The 15,318-nt window shown below is 41.9% G+C and overlaps 1 protein-coding gene across 1 annotated transcript in view; it reads right to left on the bottom strand.

Annotated features, from left to right (window-relative positions):
• Positions 1-15,318, bottom strand: part of LOC127177453 (Fc receptor-like protein 5) — a 118,753-nt gene that overhangs the window by 92,118 nt on the left and 11,317 nt on the right. The window contains exons 5-9 of the mRNA XM_051129736.1: positions 14,697-14,969; positions 12,000-12,261; positions 11,561-11,829; positions 11,354-11,485; positions 11,084-11,254 (exon numbers count right to left, since the gene is read on the bottom strand). Coding sequence (XP_050985693.1) covers positions 11,084-11,254; positions 11,354-11,485; positions 11,561-11,829; positions 12,000-12,261; positions 14,697-14,969 — 1,107 coding nt within the window. The remainder of the gene's footprint in view (positions 1-11,083; positions 11,255-11,353; positions 11,486-11,560; positions 11,830-11,999; positions 12,262-14,696; positions 14,970-15,318) is intronic.

The following is a 15,318-nucleotide window of genomic DNA, read 5'->3' as shown; positions in this document are numbered from 1 at the left end:
ACAAACTGTAGTCAGAAACTGTACGTCTAGAACCCTTCATCACCTGTAAAATAATACTAAACCTGTAGTAATGGTAGACGGTGATTTCAGTAACATAAGTAGTCCTATATACATTTCACCATACATTATTAACTTTAGGTTACTGTAATACATCTCTAAACAGTTTTACAACTTTCTGCTAATTTTAATTTACTTTATTACTGCTAGCGGCCTAACTGGGACAGCTAAGGTAACGTTAATGTGAAGTTATTCGTTTACAATGGAGCTCATTCTCCGCAGTAACGTTACAATACACTGACTAAAGGAAACTACAACTTCGTTAAAAAACAAACATACAACAACAAAAGTTCAATTTTGAAGTGGATTTCACGTTCTTCTTATAAGTATAATGTTATAAGAGTTATCAAAACCCTGTTACTCACCTCATACTGATGCAGCAGCAGCTTCTTCTGTCGTCAGTCACCGTCGTCCGTTAAAATTTGAACTGTCGCCGCGGGAACCAATTAAACCCAACGCTGGGTTATTATTAAAAACAACCCAACGATGTTTAAAAAATAACCCAACGTTTTAGAAAATAACCCAACATAGTGACCCAATATGTGTAACCCATCTATTGGGTTAAAAAAATAACCCATCTATTTTTACTGTGTAAGATCATGTATCCAATATATTACCAGTCCTTCTATGATTTTAACATATAAATTCATATGTTGTTGCTTATGTTTATTTTAATCAGTGTCTTGTTCTATCTCTAAACTTTTATCCAGACACATATAGATGTTCTTGGAACAAAAGAGGGGTGCAAAAGTGTCAAGATCTCTATGCGTAGTCGTCTAAATTGATTAGAGTAAAGGATGTCCAGCTCGTGTTGGCCCCAGGGGTGATAAACCACAATGCATAGTGTTTTTCCAGTCATGAGCTGCAGTCGTGACTGACCTTTAAAAACATTGTGTGCTTAGTTAGACACAAAGTAGCGTTGTTGAAGCAGGAAATTGCCACTTTCCTTGTCTGATAAGAAGTGTTTGAACTGCACCCTTGACAGGCTTATTTATTATTCTCGTTTAATGCAGAATGACACTCAACACATAGGAATCTGAAAACATGTTGTTTGCTAAGCATCACTTTTGCTTGCATATGAGGGTTTTTATAAATCTCTAACCTTACAGTTTTTCTTAATAGCGTAGACATTATATTAGAAGCATTATATTAGCCACATATCATAAATCTCAGACCATTGTCTTAAAGATTTCTTAAAACTATTAACACTGTTCACTGTTCGACTTGTTTCAACTTTAAAAGCTCTTAACACCATCACAATGTCACCACAACCGGAAGTTCTCACCATGCAAACACTGGTGTGCAACATTTGAACATGACAGTGAGAACCACAATATGTGTAAAAATAAGCATGTGTGAATTCATGTGCTGTGGGTTAAAACAAAACAAAACAAAACAAAAAAAGAACGTCTAGGTTACATAGGTAACCCTCGTTCCCTGAAGGAGGGAACTGAGACGTTACATATGGGAACTCGCTTGAGAGTCCAATCATCTCTGAGCCTTATTCAAAAGGCCAGTGAACATTGGCGAGTGGTATTTGCATGCCTAGCCACTCCCCCGTACATACGGGTATATAAGATGGCGGCATGCAACCACTCATTCAGGTTTTCGCTGAGGAGCCGAGTCGCAACCCGGCGTCAGCGCGACGTAGGGTCGCGGCAGGGGATGTAACGTCTCTGTTCCCTCCTTCAGGGAACGAGGGTTACCTACGTAACCTAGACGTTCCCCTTCAGTCATTTCACTATGACGTTACATATGGGAACAGACCCATGGAACAGGCCACGACCCTGACGCCGTGTTACGCACAGACCCGCGTGCTGACAGGCGGACGTGTCAGCAGACGGATATGAACGTAACCTTCCCAACGCCCTGGGGGCTGATAGAGGAGCCCCACAAGGATGCCAGTTGTTACTGAAGCAGGGGTTGGGTTGGGGGGGGCGGAGCACATGAGATCTCTACATGTGGAATGAAAGTAATTCAATATATCTATAACTTTTAGAGATATATGAGGGAAACAGCGGCCCTCTAGCTGACCTTGGAAGAATATTGAGACATGTTGCCACAACCTGCTGGGTGAAGGAGACCCAGCCAGAGCACAGTCAGGCACTACTCCGCAGCTAGGACTGACTGCGGGGCATGAAGGACCCAAGGTTCACCGGGGGGAACAACTGAGGGATATAGCGCACGGATCCCGTAGGAGTGGCGCAGCAAGCCGACACCAGCCGATCTCCCGTTCACCTGATGTCTATGTTAAGACACGGGAGGACATGGCCTCGACGCGAAAGTTGTAGAACCTAGCGAAGGTGTTGGGTGTCGCCCAGCCCGCAGCTCTACAGATATCTGCTAGTGAGGCGCCATGAGCCAACGCATAGGATGAAGCAACACTCCGTGTGGAGTTGGCATGAACACCTAAGGGGCATGGCTCTCCCTGGTTTTGGTACGACAGGGAGATGGCATCTACCACCCAATGGGCCAACCTCTGTTTGGAGACAGCATTCCCTTTCTGCTGACCTCCAAAGCAGACAAAGAGCTGCTCGGTGCGTCTGAAGTGCCGAGTGCGGTCCACATATATACGCAGGGCGCGGACTGGACACAGCAGCGCAGAGGCCGGGTCTGCCTCCTCCAGGGGCAGAGCTTGCAGGTTCACCACCTGATCGCGGAAAGGTGTGGTGGGAACCTTGGGCGCATAACCGGGCCGGGGTCTCAGGATGACGTGAGAATCGCCGGGCCCGAATTCCAGGCACGCTTCGTCGACAGAGAAGGCTTGTATGTCCCCTACACTCTTGATGGAGGCCAGTGCAGTCAGGAGCGCTGTCTTAAGTGACAGATATTTTAGCTCTACTGATGCAAGTGGCTTGAATGGGACCTCCTGTAGACCCTGGAGGGCGATGGAGAGATCCCAAGAGGCATCTGTGTAAACCACAAGATGCCTGGAAACTTTCCCCAGAGGGACTCCGGCCTGAAGAAAGGCCGGGTCTGACCACAGGCTAAACAGGCGGTGACACTGCAGGGAAACGCCAATCCGGAGTGTGCCATGGTGCCATGCCCATCTCGGGACTCGATCGTGTAACCAGTGCTGAAGCGGTCTCATATGAAGCAAGCCCAGCGGCGTCACCGCGGCTGCAGCTGCCATATGCCCCAGGAGCCTCTGAAGTGTTTTGAGAGGGACCGCTGTCTTGTGTCTGAATGAGTTCAGACAATTCAGCACTGACTGCGCGCGCTCGTTGGTGAGGCGGGCTGTCATGTTGACCGAGTCCAGCTCCACGCCGAGAAAAGAGATCCTCTGCACTGGGGAGAGTTTGCTCTTCTCCTGGTTGACCTGAAGGCCCAGATGGCTGAGGTGCCGGAGCACCAGGTCCCTGTGTTCGCACAACAAATCCTGCGAGTGAGCTATGAGAAGCCAGTTGTCGAGATAGTTGAGAATGCGAATGCCCATCCGCCAGAGGGGGGATAAGGCAGCTTCCGTGACTTTCGTAAAGACACGGGGAGAGAGGGACAGGCCAAATGGAAGCACTTTGTACTGATACGCTCGACCCTCGAAAGCAAACCGCAGGAAGGGTCTTTATTGAAAATTATATTTATTGAAAATTATTGAAGACACCAAAATGTTTACGTCACCATTATAGTGGTCAGTGTTAGCATTAGTTGGGCTCTTGACCCGTAGCTTTTTAATATTAGCTTTTGTTCAACTGTTTAGTTAAACTAGCCAGACAAGCCAAAGAGCAAAAGTCATGCAGTGGTGATAATTCTGTTTTAAAATAAACTAAATTTGAGCCACTGAAATCATTTAGAGTTTTATATCCTTTATTTATTACAACTGCCTTGTGGTTTCACAGCAGCAAAAAAATGATAAAGCCTGAATTTTTGTTTAAATTTTGAATGGACTTTTTACAAGCTCCTCCGATCAAAAAAAAACTTTCAAAAGCTGTTCTTTTAGGCACACACAGACATCATGAATCAGCATATGAATCTCAAAAATGGTGACAAGCAGCATATCCAGAAACAGATCAACTCTAAACATCACAGAAATCATCAGCTCATAATTTATTCATGCCACAATGCATGATGGGAAATATGGATGAGTTTTGATTGGCTACAACATACGTTTTTGTTGGCCACCATTGTTGTGATTCTCATGCTGATTGTTGATGTCTGTGTGTCTAAATCTAAAAAATATTTATATTTTTTCTGGTCAAATAAATTTCAGAAACACCTGTCTGATTAAACCAACATAAACAAAATACAACTCACTTACTCTGATGGCTAGTCAAAGCATAATCAAAACCACAAAATCTCATTTCTTCTGGTTTGTCTGTTATAACTCAATTACAACACCCAAACAAAATCTAATATTAAGAAGTTACTGGTAAAGAGCTAAACTAATGCTAACACTCACCACTATAATGGCGACTTACAAAATTTGATTTTCTTCTTTTTGGTGATTCTGCTTATTAACATCAGGCATCTTTAATAATGGTCAATCATCACTCAATGAATCACTTAATTACCTCATTAACTCTAACACTGCTTCAGTGTAGTGATGGGAAGTTCGGATCATTTTACCGACTCGGTCCTTTGAGTCTCGTTCAGCAAAATGAACGAATCTTTTTTAACATTTCGTTCATTTCGTTCATTTTAGCAAAATATAATTAAAATGTTTGTTTTACCTCCCTAAATTCATCTACTGCTTACACAAACGTTGATCACACTACAAACAAAACAAAACTATAATGCTATAAGAAACAGAAAAGATTCATTCATTGTTTACCTGGGTCTTTAGTCTATGATTCTCACCTCGCCTCTTATCTGACAAGTTTTCGGGTTTGAGTTGTTCGTTTCACGTGACAGCCCAATTAGCTAAACCAACGCAGTCTGAGCCGGAAAGAGAATTGATTAGTTCATCTCTCGAGTCCTCGGGTTGAGTGATCCCATCACGTGACAGCCCTGTAATGTTAACCTATGCAGCCTGAGCCGGAAAGAGAATTGATTAGTTCATCTTATGAGTCTTCGGGTTTGAGTCGTTCGTTCATCACGTGACAGCCCTGTAATGTTAACCTATGCAGCCTGAGCCGGAAGGAGAATTGATTAGTTCATCTTATGAGTCTTCGGGTTTGAGTCGTTCGTTCATCACGTGACAGCCCTGTAATGTTAACCTATGCAGCCTGAGCCGGAAAGAGAATTGATTAGTTCATCTTATGAGTCTTCGGGTTTGAGTCGTTCGTTCATCACGTGACAGCCCTGTAATGTTAACCTATGCAGCCTGAGCCGGAAAGAGAATTGATTAGTTCATCTTATGAGTCTTCGGGTTTGAGTCGTTCGTTCATCACGTGACAGCCCTGTAATGTTAACCTATGCAGCCTGAGCCGGAAGGAGAATTGATTAGTTCATCTTTTGAGTCTTCGGGTTTGAATCGTTCGTTCATCACGTGACAGCCCCATAAGGTGAACGAACGACTCTAAAACAGGTGAACTAATTCCAGTACAGAACCTAATAGGATGTTGCGCATGCGCGACTGAACGAATCACTCCCCGAGGCGACTCGTTCGTCCCGAGTCACATTAAAGATTCGTTCAAAATGAACGAATCGTTCAAGAACGACCCATCACTACTTCAGTGTTCATTTTAACACTCTTGAGTATGGACTCAAACTCCAGCGAGTTCATTTAACACTGGGCTTTTTGCTGTGTAGACTTAACCTACTTTTTTTTTAGTTTGTCTTAGCTGATAAATTCAGGTACTCTTTACTCAGACATATAGGATAGAATCTACCCAAACAAACTGAGTGCAAATTGTTACATCAGTTTACCCCATTATATTGAGTAGATTCTATAGGTTGCTTTTTACAGTGTACGCGTCCTTCAGGTCGATGGCTGCAAACCAATCCTGGTGACGGATGCATGTTAGCATGCGCTTCGTCAGGGGACTGATCCCAGAAGGTAGAACGTCCTGGAGAAAAGTCTGACTGCACTGGGCAGTGCTTACCTTCTTCCCTGGTTCTCGCGCTGGCGATATCGACCTCCGAGTCCGGATCCAAGGAGGCAAGGCGTCGCTCAAGAAGGGAACTCGGGGTCGGGACCCCAGAGGTGAGGAAATTGACTCTTTCTGTGAAATTGTGGGTACCGTCGACCTGTAGGCCGACGGCAGCATTTGAGCACACAGCAGCTCCTGGCCCTCCACCGGGAGTGGGGACGTAGATGTTGTCGTCCCCCAAAGAGCAATCTCCTCCACCTCTGGGTTGCCCGCATCAGGGACGCTTCGCAGATCTCCTGCGGGTGTTCCTGGCCGGTCCCTGAGGTGCGGGCGGCCAGCTCAACGTCGGGCTGCCAGTATGGCATCGTGTGCCTCGGCAGGGGACGGAGCTGGTGTTTTAGGGGCCGCAGGAGGGCGCCCTCGGCGACGGGCAGGTGGAGGTTGAGCCCCCGCGGACGTGGTGGCACTGTCACGACGGGGGAGGATATGCTTTATCGCCTCCGTCTGCTTCTGGACCGCCGAGAACTGCTGGGCAAAGTCCTCGATGGTGTCGCCGAATAAGCCGCTCTGGGAGATGGGAGCGTCGAGAAAGCGAGCTTTGTCGACGTCTGCCATCTGGGCCAGGGTCAGCCATAAGTGTCGCTCCATGGCGTGCAGGGCAGTGGCAGCCTGTCCAGCAGCGTGGTAAGCCCTGCCCGCGAGAGCGGACGAAAGCTTGCACGCCCTGGAGGGGAGATGGGGCCGATCCCGCCAGGTGACAGCGCCCCGCGGGCATAAGTGCACCGCGACAGCGCGCTCAAACCGGGGGACCGCCACATAACCCCTGGCTGCCCCACCGTCAAGGGTGGCGAGGGGAGAGGAGCTGGGACGCGGACGAGACGAGTAAGGGGCCCGCCATGTCCTCACCAGGTCCTCACGCACCTCCGGGAAGAAAGGCACTGGGGAGGAGCGCGGCGGTGCCGCGGGCGCCCTCCCAGAAACCAATCATCCAGCCTCGAAGGATCAGCCGGAGGTGTTTTGGGCACCTCCAGACCGATCTCCTTGGCGGCTCGGAGGAGCATAGCCGAAAGTTGGCGTGCGGGGAAGCGAACTGCTTTGGCCACTCGACAGAACCGTGCGGTGGTGCAGAAGTCCGCGGGGCTTTGCTGGCCGGCGGAGCATTCTGCACGGTCACCTGTATGTCCCCCAAGTGCCTCACCTCTCGGCCCAGGCACGTGAGGCAGTGATCATGTCCGTCCAGCGAGGCGAGGAAACTACCACATCCGGAAGCGCACGGCCGGAGAGACATACCGGGAAAATGCCTTCCAGCCATGAGAAATTTGCTCTTTTAGATCCCGGTTTGCCCAGGGAGAACTGCGGCACAACTGTGCACTCAAACGGGGGCTCGCTGGTTGCAAAAGCTCTCTTGTTTGCCGTTAGAACGGCAGCCCGCAGGATCTCGCTGGCGGCTGCCAAACGCTCTTTTAGATCAAAAACTCTTTTTTAGCAGCACGCCAGCAGAGAGAGCGTAACTCAGTCAGGAACTCTTTTTTTTTTCTTTTTTTTCTGCCTGGCTCGTAAACGAGGCTCCGAAGCGAAAATCTGAATGAGTGGTTGCATGCCACCATCTTATATACCCGTATGTACGGGGGAGTGGCTCAGCATGCAAATGCCACTCGCCAATGTTCATTGGCCTTTTGAATAAGGCTCAGAGATGATTGGACTCTCAAGCGAGTTCCCATATGTAACGTCGTAGTGAAACGACTGAAGGGGAACTTACTGTATGTTCAGTAATTGTTTAAAACTTAATAGTATTATTTTTATGGGGATACTAACTGTAATCATGTCTGTAAATTACAGTAGTATTATGATGTAAATAACACTGAAATTGAAATTTAGAGATTAAAGCTTATTAATTAAAGTAAATGGTTATTGGTCTTGGTTCTTTTGCTGTTATTTACACTGCAAGTCTTAAAAGAAATAATTTCTTTATTTAAAAAGGAAACATAAACATAAGAGCATGAAATATTACAGCAGGAGACTCACACTAAAATAAACAATATACATGCTCACAAATGACAGTGTGAGTGCAAAGGGGTTTGGTTTATATTGCCAATAATGCATTATTGGTCAAAAATAGCAAAGACCAAACTGGTTAGACAAGTTAACATTCATGCTTGTAAAAAGTCACATGAAAACGAAGTGTCACTTACAATTTACAATTAATTCCTGATGGATAAAATCAAATGTGTTGTAAAAGCTGGTTGATGTTAACTTTAACAATTACAACATGTGACGTACATACAAAAGTCATCATGAATCAGGAGTGAATCCTGTATTACACACACACACACACACAGTACAGTGATTTATTCCTGCGTTTACATATAGTAATTAAAAAAAAAAGACATTTACAATAAGCATATTTACTGTCTGAGCTTGTAAATGAGATATTGAGAGATTTCAGGATGAAGCTGAAGTTTTCTCACCGTCGCTACAGATGAATCATTATCAGACTGAAGTTTCTTCTTCTTTAACAGATGTAACTGTTAAATACACACATAAACAATCTCCTCAGCATTTACTTGTGAGTATACAGTGCACAGCATAAATGAATACACCCCCTCTAAAACTTAACAAATTCACCAATTACTCTTTACTTAGAAGACATATTAGGGTTCTTTTGAGATATAATGTTCCAACAAGCCAGCTTAATTAATTACCAAAGAAGAATGACAAAATTATTTAGGAAAATAAGATTTTCGTATCAAAGTAATAAAATGTTGTGTTGCAAAAACAAATACACCCTCCTGAAAGTTACTTAAAAAAAAAAAGAAAAAAGTGTACGTTTAAGGCAAATGTTTGATCAACAGGTATGTATATTGAACCAAACCTTTAAAGTTATTTCCTGACAACTAAGAGTGTTATATAGTCTAGTCTACTGAATCATACTCAGACATAATGCTGGCAGCAATGAAACCATAAAAGAGCATAAAAGAGCATTGTTGGGCATTTTTCAAAATGATAATAAAGCTATTCACTCTCCCAAGGTGAAAACCCTTCAGTGGACATGTATTTCACTAAATTTTAACACTCTTGAGCAGCTGTGGGGGATTCTGTAGAGACGAGCTGAGAAAAACTCCCCATTAAAGACCAGGACATTTAAGGAGGTCGTCCTCCAGGTGTTAAACAGGACAGATGTGCCATTTTGTTATGAACTTGTACACTCAGTGCCAAGAAGGTTCAGAGCAGTATACTTTAAGTTCTTGAGGACATACTAAGTACTAGAATATTGTACATTTGCTGAATTAAATCTAGGGTGTACTCCTTTCTGCAATCCTTCATTTAAACAAATTTTCAATTTCTTGCTTTTATGAACAGCCATCATTTTTAAAGTATATTAATTTAAATAAAATTAACTAGACAAAGACGGCTGCACGGCTGTGTCTGTAATATGCATACATGAGGGAATATGAATATATATTTGTACAGACAAAGATTTGCTAAAGTAGTGAGACAGATTTAATTCAATAGTTGATTTGTAAAGTGATTTTCACAATATGTGCACTTATAATAACTTAACAAATCAGTCATGTTTTACCTCTCATTCTGCAGCATTTGAAAATCAGCACGACTGTCACTAGCAGATATGGACAAACTGTCAGTACAGAACTGGGTATGTTGAGGACAGAGATCTGAGATTTTGAATGAAACACTGAAAAAGAGACACACAAGCACTTTATTGTACACTGTATCTGAATGAGGGAATATGAATAAATAAATCAGCTCACACATACAGCAGTGATCATTTGAGACTTGTCTGACTGAGATCCAACTCTTGGGTGACTCTCCTCTCTCTGGGTGTTTGCAGTAGTAGAAACCCTCATGTGACTTTGAGACAGTAGTGATGCTCATCTCTGTAGTTTGATTCAGGATGAGTGATTCATCTTTATAGAAATCAGCTCTGAGGTTTGGTGAGGTTGTATGTTGATATAAACAGTGTAGAATCAGATGATCTCCTTCAGTCACAGGATGAACAGGACTCTCCAGAATCACACCAGATACTGAAACAGAGCAAACATGGACTTATTGCATAAATAGTATAATTATATAAACAATAAGATAATTATATAAACAATGTTATGAACTCTGATAAAACTGTATTTTTAACTGCTGCTTGCCCATTTAGTGTTTTTTTTTTTTTTTTTTCACACTGATGATTAATGGACTTGTTTAGTCAACTTGCTTCATGCATTGATTGTAAACTGTTGGTGAAATTAATAAACACAGAAACACAGACTCACAGTGTACAGTGATATTAACAGGATGATGTTTCTCTCCAGATTCAGACTCACACCAGTACACTCCAGTGTCTGATGTGTTGGTGGAGCTGATTGTACATGTAGATCCTGTTTGTGATCCTCGATATAATGATAAACAATCTTCCAGCCGTCCACCGTCTGTGTATCTTATCACTCTCCATCCAGTAGAGTTACTCTGGTCCTCACAGCTCAGAGAGAGAGAGACAGATGTGAAGTGTTGAGTTCTGCTGGGACTGACGATCAGAGAGACTGGAGGAGAAACACCTGAGACGACAATTACAGCTTCAGAGTCTCAGATTGAAGCATGGAAACTCTCTTTATAAAATGTGACCCTGGACCACAAAACCATAAGGGTCAATTTTTCCACTGCTTTCCACTGATGTATGGTATGTTAGGATAGGACAATATTTGGCCGATATACAACTATTTGAATATCTGGAATCTGAGGGTGCAAAAAAATCTAAATATTGAGAAAATCCCCTTTAAATTTGTCCAAATGAAGTTCTTAACAATGCATACTACAAATCAAAAATTACGTTTTTATATATTTACAGTAGGAAATTTACAAAATATCTTCAAGGAACATGATCTTTACTTAATTTCCTAATGATTTTGGCATAAAATAAAAATCAACAATTTTGACCCACACAATGTATTTTTGGCTATTGCAACAAATATACACCAGTGACTTAAGACTGGTTTTGTGGTCCAGGGTCACAAGTGTGAACCAATACTTTAAGTTCTGTTTGAACTCACCAGTGACCCACAGCAGCTGTGTGTTGCTGTACTGTGTTTTATAGGCTGGTTTCTCTCTCTCTGCTGTACACGAATAAACTCCTGTGTGATTTAGAGCAGCAGAACTGACAGTGTAGATTCCTCCTGCTCCTCTGCTGCTGTCTGAGAGCAGATTATAATGACGGCTGTTCTCTGTAAAACCAGAGAATGCATTCAATATTAAATAGTATTTTGGATTTGAATAAAATCAGCAATTTCAGAAGTTTCCACATGAAACACATTATAACTTACCTGCTGAGACAGTTAAAGTGAACCAGCTGAATGTCCAGCCTGTAGAGAAACTGTAAACCTCACAGTTCAGAGTCACTGGATCACCTTCAGTCAACCACTTCTGTGGAGAAACACTTAAAACCGCTTTGGGATCTAAAATAGAGAAATCACTCATTAAAACATGCTAAACGTGCCTGTGTGTGTGTGTGAAGAGTTGATCAAACTCACCTGATACTGTCAGTGTAATTGCATCACTCATTTGTGACCAGCGTGATCCTTCTGTCTCTGATCCTTTACAGGAGTATTTACCTGCGTCAGACTCAGTAACAGAACTGAATGCGTGTTCCTGTCGATCACTGAAAACACTGGTTGAACCTTCTTTATACCAGCTGTAGCTCCAGCTAGTGACTCCTTCACCATATATGTCACACCTGAGAGTGACTGTGTCTCCTCTGAATACATGTTGAGCAGGTTTAATGGTCACTTTGGGTTTTGGTCTTTCTGTACAATGACAAAAAAATAATATACTATTTTTGTTGTATGAACAGTTTCTTGATTGTAAAACACATGCTAAATCAAATTAGACTAACATTTTGTTCTTGATAGATGTTATTGCACCAATTCAATGTTTTATGAAATTATATGTACATTATGTAAGTAAAACCACTTGCCGTATATTCTCACTGTTACTGATTCACTGTAATCTGTGTAATATCTTCCTCTTCGTGCTCTGCACTTGAACGCTCCTCCATCAGAGACTTTTGCAAGTTTGATTATTTTTGTTGCAGCTCCAGTAGATTCACGGTTTGAGTCTTTTGTCCAGAGAAACTCCCATCCATTGTGTGACTGAATCATCTCACATCTCAGAGTAACTGAGTCTCCAGTGAACACTGAACTCTGAGGCTCAACAGTTAGAGCTGGTTTTAGGCCTGCAATATAAAGTTAATTGGATGATGAGTTTTGAAAGTTTTCCAGCGGAAGATCTTGACCTCTGGTATATCATTAATATACCAATCGGGAGATCACTATGACTCATGCAACAGTTTTAAGGCGTTTTGTTAACGTGAGCACCCACATAGCTGATGCTTCAACATTTTTTTAACAAAAACTGAAAAACTTCTAGCACTTTCTCCCCAAACCACCCCTCACACTAGTGCATGGACCTGCTCAGCAGAACAACACCCAAACAAGCCCCACACAAAAGAATCCATAACACAGGAACAGAACTGCGCTTAGATCACACCTGAACAGAACATAAACCACTCGTTAGACTTGCTACAATCTATTGATTTTATGGACAATAAAGCCGCAAGTAGCAATTCTAAAAACAAACAAGTTTACATTCTCATGACACAGTGAAAAGACTTAAAAAAACAAAAAAACAAACAAACAAAAAAACAAAACAAATGCTCAAACCCACAAATTTTATATTAATAGCCTAGAGTTCATCCCATTACTTACATCTGAACCAGCAGTCACAAACAAATTCGCCTGCCCATTCAGTCCTGCTAGATAATGCTAAACAAACTTGGCTTGCTGCCCCCGAAATAGGCTCAAACCCAAGGCTCAACTTGAGCTTCAAGTTAGAATCTCCTAAAAAGGCTTATTGAGGACAGCAACCGACTGCAAGTAATTTAGAGGTATAAGAGAGAAGATCACTGCTACGGCAGAGGAGTACATTTTGAGCCTCACACTGGGAGACTCTCCAGAAATAGCTGAAAAGGAAGCAGGAGGAAGATGGAAAGGAATGGAAATTGAGGTATGGGTGAGGTTGATCAAATCTGAAGTGGGTAAAAGGTTGGGCTACACAGGAGGAAAAACAGTTTGAACAATGGCTGATTTGGATATTTGGGAGATGTAGGTTTTATGGGCCTGAGAAAACAAAGAGCTTATGGTTGCGGCCGCAAGACCTGCACTAGTGGAGGTGGGGGGCAGGAATCAGTGGTGGAGATAATGAATTATAACTACTCACATTACTGTAATTAAGCAGTTTTGTTTTTGGATACTTGTACTTTCATGAGTATATAGTCTATAAGTAAGTGAATTCGAAACCAAAAGTAAAACGCGAGTGCGCATTCAAAAACTATTTTAATTCCCTGCATTTTCAGAGTGGCTCCCTAATTTGTGCAAATTATTTTACATACAGTATCTCCCAAAATCAAACCTAGCTTTGGCTAGACTGTGCAGCTGTAATCATCTCTTTGCTCTGTACCATGCTAAAAGAAAAGAAAAAATAATAATAATAATAATTAAAAAATCTTTATTTGCGGTTTGAATATTGAGCGAGTACTTTGGCTATGGTTGCACATATTGTTTGCACGAAATAAGACTAAGAAAAAAAAATTATTTGTTATGTTTATTTATACTGTTTTTATTTCTATGTCCAGTTTGTGGAAATGAGTTCAGTTAGGAAGTCAAAAGTTCTAGAAGCTCATAGTTCTAGAAGCTCATAATTCATGTACAGTTGTAAGGTCTGAAGAGACTCATGTGAAATCATACAGGAGAAAATCAGTCAGTTGAATTGACAAAACCTTATAAGTAAAAGCAAGTAGAACTGAAATGACATTCACAAGATGATAAGTTAAAGGAGAAGCAGAAACAGCTGACAACATATTTTACAATATCTAATGAGTAATACTTTAGAAATTGAAATCCTCATAAAGGATAATGATTTTCATTTCAAAGAGTTCAAAATTATTTACAAAAAATATAGACTTTTGGTAGTACCTATAGTAAAGTCCACTAAATGAGGTAGAGCTTTTCTGCATTTGGAACCCAAATTCTGAATTTTTTGGCTCCCAAATTCTGCCTTTTTAAAACATTTCTTAGTTCAGACACACTCTATCTGTTTAAATCTAGATTAAAAACACATCTCTTTAACCAAGCATTCACATAATGCAGGGGTGGTGAACCCCGTTCCTGGAGAGCTGCAGCCCTGCAGAGTTCAGCTCCAACCCTAATTAAAACTCACCTGCCTGTAGCTTTCTAGTAACCCTTCAGACCTTAATTAGCTTGTTCAGGTGTGTTTGATTAGGGCTGAAGCAAAACTATGCAGGGCTGTGGCTCTCCAGGACTGACGTTCACCACCCCTGACATAATGTATCTCATAATCTTGTACTTTAGTTATATATGATCAAACACACAATTTTTCTAAAAGTTTAACTACAACATATAATCATTTCTGTTAATAGTGTTCACTTTTTGTTTGAATACATGTCATTTACTAACTGGATGATTTTCTCTCTACATACAGTATCTGCCATATGGACATCACCTAAACAGTCACTACTAAGCTTCTCCTAATTGTAATATAGAAATTAAAATTTGTGTGTTTGTGTGTGTTTAAAGAAATGATCAAACTCACCTGATACTGTCAGTGTAACTGCATCACTCATTTGTGACCAGCGTGATCCTTCTGTCTCTGATCCTTTACAGGAGTATTTACCTGTGTCAGACTCAGTAACAAAACTGATTGTGAGTTCCTGTAGTTTACTGACAATCCTGGTTGAACCATCTTTATACCAGCTGTAGCTCCAGCTAGTAACTACTTCACCATGTATGTCACATCTGAGAGTGACTGTGTCTCCTCTGAATACATGTTGATCAGGTTTAATGGTCACTTTGGGTTTTGGTCTTTCTGTACAATGACAAGAACAATATGCTATTTTTGTTGTATAAACACAGTTTCTTGATTGTAAAACACATGCTAAATCAAATTAGACTAATATTTTGTTCTTTGCTTGGTTTGAACACATAATTTTCTGCTTTTCTGTTTCTGCCACAGGATGGGCATCCAGAGGTAACTAGGAATTACACAAGCTTCAGTCTGGATCCAACCCTTACAAAGATCTCAGATGACCAAACACCTGAGAAGAGATGATGCCAAAGACCTTAGATGATGCCAACCTTGAACCAACATGCAAAATTACCAGATTTTTCTAAAAGTTTAACAACAACATATAATCATTGCTGTTAATAGTGTTCAC

The sequence above is a fragment of the Labeo rohita genome, chromosome 15 (assembly GCF_022985175.1).
Source record: "Labeo rohita strain BAU-BD-2019 chromosome 15, IGBB_LRoh.1.0, whole genome shotgun sequence".
Taxonomy (NCBI): Eukaryota; Metazoa; Chordata; class Actinopteri; order Cypriniformes; family Cyprinidae; genus Labeo; species Labeo rohita.
Note: the sequence above shows the minus strand (reverse complement) of the source record. Positions and strands in the feature narration are given on the sequence as shown.